The 6,000-nt window shown below is 45.2% G+C and overlaps 1 protein-coding gene across 1 annotated transcript; it reads left to right on the top strand.

The window, feature by feature from the left end:
• The first annotated feature begins 928 nt into the window (after window positions 1-928).
• On the top strand, window positions 929-4,574 carry LOC109885528 (ubiquitin-conjugating enzyme E2 D4). Its single transcript, XM_020477373.2, has 7 exons — window positions 929-1,130; window positions 2,035-2,098; window positions 2,660-2,691; window positions 2,845-2,922; window positions 3,026-3,131; window positions 3,477-3,570; window positions 3,779-4,574. Exons 1-7 carry the CDS (start codon window positions 1,107-1,109, stop codon window positions 3,822-3,824), a joined length of 444 nt encoding a protein of 147 aa, XP_020332962.1. The 5' UTR covers window positions 929-1,106; the 3' UTR covers window positions 3,825-4,574.
• Window positions 4,575-6,000: the final 1,426 nt, after the last annotated feature.

Genomic DNA, 6,000 nt, shown 5'->3' with positions numbered 1-6,000 from the left:
ATAGGGGCGGCAGGGTAGCCTAGTGGTTAGAGCGTTGGCCTAGTAACTGAAAGGTTGCAAGTTCAAATCCCCGAGCTGACAAGGTCTGTCGTTCTGCCCCTGAACAGGCAGTTAACCCACGTCATTGAAAATAAGAATTTGTTCTTAACTGACTTGCCTTGTAAAATAAAAAATAGATAATTACAGAGAGTAGCATCAGTGTAAAAGAGGGGGTGGGGCAATGCAAATAGTCTGGGTAGCAATTTCATTAGATGTTCAGGAGTCTTATGGCTTGGGGGTAGAAGCTGTTTAGACACCTCTTGGATCTAGACTTGGTGCTCCGGTACCGCTTGCCGTGCGGTAGCAGAGAGAACAGTTCATGACTAGGGTGGCTGGAGTCCTTGACAACTTTTTTGGTCCTTCCTCTGACCCCGCCAGGTATAGAGGTCCTGGATGGCAGGAAGCTTGGCCCCAGTGATGTACACACTACCCTCTGTACCAGGCAGTGATGCTCTCGAAGGTGCAGCTGTAGAACCTTTTGAGGATCTGAGGACCCATGCTAAATCTTTTCAGTCTCCTGAGGGGGAATTGGTTTTGTCGTGCTCTCTTCACGACTGTCTTTGTGTGCTTGGACCATGTTAGTTGGTGATGTGGACACCAATGAACTTGAAGCTCTCAACACAATAGGATATAGAGTATAAAATTATGAAATGTGCTTTGTCAAGTGTTTATTCTTATTTAAAAGTAATAAACACACACACACTCAGTTGAGCTAATTATTTAAAAATACAATAATCAATTAATTGATAGTGGGAAATAAATATGTTATTTCAGTAATCAATCATTGTTGAAAGGTAGAAATGCATTGTGCATAATGCTACTGGGAGCTGGAACACTACTACATTTTCCGAAGAGGAACTACAATCCCCCAAACCCCCTTGTTTAAAGCCGACCGTAAACTAAACAGAAAGCGGAAACAATAGGGAACCACATACACACACCCTTGTCTTTGCAATCTACTCAGGGAAATAAAATACCTTTACCTTTTAAGCAATACTATTAAATAGACATATAAAGAAAATACGAAGTCGACGAGTACTTGAGGGCATTTGACTAAGTCGGTTACCATGGCACTGAAAAGAATACAGAAGGTAAGATGGTTAGCTAGCATTGTGGCTAGCTGTGCCAGGGTGGCTAGCTGTAGCTAGCTGTGCCGGGGTGACCGGCCGGCTGTGCCAGGGTGGCTAGCTGTGCCGGAGTGACCGGACGGCTGTGCCAGGGTGACCGGATGGCTGTGCCAGGGTGGCTAGCTGTGCCGGGGTGACCGGATGGCTGTGCCAGGGTGGCTAGCTGTGCCGGGGTGACCGGATGGCTGTGCCAGGGTGGCTAGCTGTGCCGGGGTGACCGGACGGCTGTGCCGGGGTGACCGGATGGCTGTGCCAGGGTGGCTAGCTGTGCCGGGGTGGCTAGCTGTGCCGGGGTGGCCTGCCGGCTGTGCCGGGGTGGCTGGATAACTAACGTTAGCCGAACCGAACCTCATCTATCGGAAGTTATTGTTTATTAATGTTACGCTAGCTAGATAATTGGTTCATTTCTAATCCTAACCACATAGCCAGCTATCGAGCTAGACTGCACACATACGAGGAGGCTAGTTAACAATGAATTAACACGGCCCACAATCTTAATGTTTAGCATTACATGATATCATGGTATGTACCACGTCTAAACTAGATTGTAATTTTCTTTGTCAGCCATTCAACCCCTCTCCAGGACACAGCTATTCATGCTAAATACACTTATTTAGGTGCAGCACCTGTTCATGTTGTAATGATAACTAGTCTAATTTGACTTGAGGTTGTAGCTAAGGCAGGGCATTATGAAGTAGGCCTATCATTATTACAGTCAAATATATACGAATAAAGCTATGACTAGGGACATGTTAAGAAACCCATCTATTTCGTGGATGTAAAATGTATCTGACCTCGTCCTCAAGGACAGCTTTCAGTTCCATGTGTAACCCTTAGCACTACTTGTCTGACTTGTTTTGTCCCCTAGGAGCTTCATGACCTGCAGAGGGATCCGCCAGCACAGTGCTCTGCTGGACCCGTGGGAGAGGACTGTAAGTTTAGGACTCTGAGGGTAATGTAGTCTATATCCGGTGAAGGGGAGAGGGACTAAGGCTGGTTGTATAGGCCCTACCTAGAGGGACCTGGGCTGGTGGTATAGGCCCTACCTAGAGGGGCTGGTTGTATAGGGCCTACCTAGAGGGGCTGGTTGTATAGGCCCTACCTAGAGGGGCCGGTTGTATAGGCCCTACCTAGAGGGGCCAGTTGTATAGGCCCTACCTAGAAGGACCGGTTGTATAGGCCCTACCTAGAGGGGCTGGTTGTATAGGCCCTACCTAGAGGGGCCGGTTGTATAGGCCCCTACCTGGAGGGGCCGGTTGTATAGGCCCGTACCTGGAGGGGCCGGTTGTATATGCCCCTACCTGGAGGGGCCGGTTCTATAGGCCCTACCTGGAGGGGCCGGTTCCCTAGACCCTACCTGGAGGGGCCGGTTCCCTAGGCCCTACCTGGAGGGGCCGGTTCTATAGGCCCTACCTGGAGGGGCCGGTTCTATAGGCCCTACCTGGAAGGGCTGGTTCTATAGGCCTAATACATGTTCTCATTCTATATTCCAGTGTTCCATTGGCAAGCAACAATAATGGGGCCAGTGAGTATGACTTCAAAAGGATGTGTGTGGCTTATTGATTGCAACATGGGTCATCTGAACAATAGGTTTGAATGGAAAGAATGGATGTTGAAATAATTTTATTGTACATTTTCATAATTTATAACAATGTATATCTGTTCCTGTTATTCCTAGGGTGATAGTCCATACCAAAGTGGGGTCTTCTTTCTCACAATCCACTTCCCCACCGACTATCCCTTCAAGCCACCAAAGGTAAGAATTGATTTGTTATGCAAGTCATTCCATCATTAAACTGTTGCTAAAGAATGGTCCTCGTGGATAAATTGAACATAAACACATGTCCATCTTTCTACAGGTAGCATTCACAACAAAGATCTATCATCCAAACATCAACAGTAACGGGAGCATCTGCTTGGACATCTTGCGATCCCAGTGGTCTCCAGCATTAACTGTATCAAAAGGTGAGTTAACTGGGCTGGTACTTTACTACACATGCTGCCACAATGTAGCTGGCTAACTGGTAGAAATGACACACCTGGTTCCATGTTAAAACATTGTTCCATCCAACACTTGTAGAATGTTCTATTACAACCCTCCTATAACTTTAACCTGATCATTAAATCACAATATTACAACCCTTCTATATCTTTAACCTGATCATTAAATCACAATATTACAACCCTCCTATAACTTTAACCTGATCATTAAATCCAAATTAACAATCTCACTGATTGTGAATAGAATGTGAAATGCCGATGACCATTTAAGACACAACTTCATCATCTGTCGCTTCATCTGTTTTCCAGTTCTGTTGTCCATATGTTCGTTGCTTTGTGACCCGAACCCGGACGACCCCTTAGTTCCAGACATAGCACAGATCTACAAACTAGACAAAGAGAAGTGAGTATATTGTAACTGTGTAAAGTGTTAGGCCTATTTCTCCAATGAGCTGCTGGAACCAAATTCTTTGAATAATGGGGTACCTATTTAGATCGTTGCAGTATATTTGAACATTCTATAGCAAATCAACAGAGATGACATTTCAACTTTGTTTCATATTATTTCTGCCATTGTTATTGTGAGATAACCATATTTATTTTGTTTCCAGATACAACAGACTAGCAAGAGATTGGACTCAGAAGTATGCAATGTGAAGGCCCTCCTGAAGAATTTTTTTAAAGTCACAAAACACTGTACATTCTGGAAATAGAAAGTAAACTTAGGTGATATGGAACACATTGTACTGTCAACATTTATCATGTGAACCCATGAACTATAGATGATGTTGTGTTTACAGGGGGTATACACTGCACATATGTACATTAAGGGTGATAGATATGGGGGACAACAACTGTACATTGTTGTTATCCCTACTTCCTGGTTTTGGGAACTTTTGTTTCTCGTCTCATGAATGGAAGAGGAAGTCATTAGAATACTGTAGCCCACGGTTACATTCAGAATACTGTAGCCTGCTGTTAGTCATCAGAATACTGTAGCCTGCTGTTCCAGTCATCAGAATACTGTAGCCTGCTGTTCCAGTCATCAGAATACTGTAGCCTGCTGTTAGTCATCAGAATACTGTAGCCTGCTGTTAGTCATCAGAATACTGTAGCCTGCTGTTAGTCATCAGAATACTGTGGCCTACTGCTACAGTACAACATACTCATGGCTCTGCTGACTGTCACCCATAAAGAGGGAAATTGAGGAATCAAACCAATTTTACAGTTTTTTTTTAATTGTATCAAACTATTCTGGACCTACTTTAGTTGTTTTAGCATTAAGTCAGAACTTCATTAAAACATTGAAATACATTCTCTGCCATTAACAGTGATTTAGGGGCTTCAGTTATGGCTATGGCTTATGCTGTTTAGCACTTTTGTATAATTAAAGAATGGTACACTTTATTAATGCTCATGTGTTCTAATTCACTGCTGTTGAAAGCATGGAACATTGTCCTGAGGTAAGCATGAGTTAGTTTTATTATGAGTTAAATATTACACTGGTTTAAAGGCTCAACATGTTCTGTAGAGTGAATGATGCTCACAGTAAGTTGAGTTGTTGTAACTGCTGACTCCTGAAAGACAGTCCCTGGGAAATGAGTGCAGACCACTGGGTGGAGATTCAGAGGGTTACTCAACTGATCAAACAAAGTGTGATGGGTCTGCCCCTGTTACTGGGTATGGCCAAGGGGCATCAGGCTGTCTTACAGAAAGTGTGATGGGGGCATGTCTGCCCGTTACTGGGTATGGCCAAGGGGCATCAGGCTGTGTTACAGAAAGTGTGATGGGGGCTTGTCTGCCCCTGTTACTGGGTATGGCCAAGGGGCATCAGGCTGTCTTACAGAAAGTGTGATGGGGGATTGTCTGCCCCTGTTACTGGGTATGGCCAAGGGGCATCAGGCTGTCTTACAGAAAGTGTGATGGGGGCATGTCTGCCCGTTACTGGGTATGGCCAAGGGGCATCAGGCTGTCTTACACCAGTAGCTGATTGAAGACAGCGGTGTAAACATCGACCTGGCCAAAGCTTTCGACTCTTGTCAATCACTGTATTCAACAGCCTTGGTTTCTCTAATGACTGCCTCGCCTGGTTCACCAACTACGTCTCAGATAGAGTTCAGTGTGTTAAATCGGAGGGCCTGTTGTCCGGACCTCTGGCAGTCTATGGGGGTGCCACAGGATTCAATTCTCGGGCAGACTCTTTTCTCTGTATATATCAACAATGTCGCTCCTGCTGCTGGTGATTCTTTGATCCACCTCTACGTAGACGACACCATTCTGTACACATCTGGCCCTTCTTTGGACACTGTGTTAACAAGCCTCCAAACGAGCTTTTGACTCACATCAAAAATCTCCAATCCAAAGCTACATTGAGAATCGGCTTCCTATTTCGCAACAAAGCATCCTTCACTCATGCTGCCAAACATACCCTTGTAAAACTGACCATCCTACCGATCCTTGACTTCGGCGATGTCATTTACAAAATAGCCTCCAATACTCTACTCAGCAAATTGGATGCAGTCTATCACAGTGCCATCCGTTTTGTCACCAAAGCCCAATTTTCTACCCACCACAGCGACCTGTATGCTCTCGTTGGCTGGCCCTCGCTTCATACTCATCGCCAAACTAGGTAAAGTTCCCCCCTTATCTCAGTTCGCTGGTCGCCATAGCAGCACCCACCTGTAGCACGCACTCCAGCAGGTATATCTCTCTGGTCACCCCCAAAACCAATTCTTCCTTTGGCCTCCTCTTTCCAATTCTCTGCTGCCAATGACTGGAACGAACTACAAAATTCTCTGAAACTGGAAACACTTAGCTCCCTCACTAGCTTTAA

Source organism: Oncorhynchus kisutch, unplaced genomic scaffold (genome assembly GCF_002021735.2).
Source record: "Oncorhynchus kisutch isolate 150728-3 unplaced genomic scaffold, Okis_V2 scaffold1120, whole genome shotgun sequence".
NCBI classification, from domain to species: domain Eukaryota; kingdom Metazoa; phylum Chordata; class Actinopteri; order Salmoniformes; family Salmonidae; genus Oncorhynchus; species Oncorhynchus kisutch.
The sequence above is the reverse complement of the archived record's forward strand: the minus strand, read 5'-3'. Positions and strand labels throughout refer to the sequence as shown.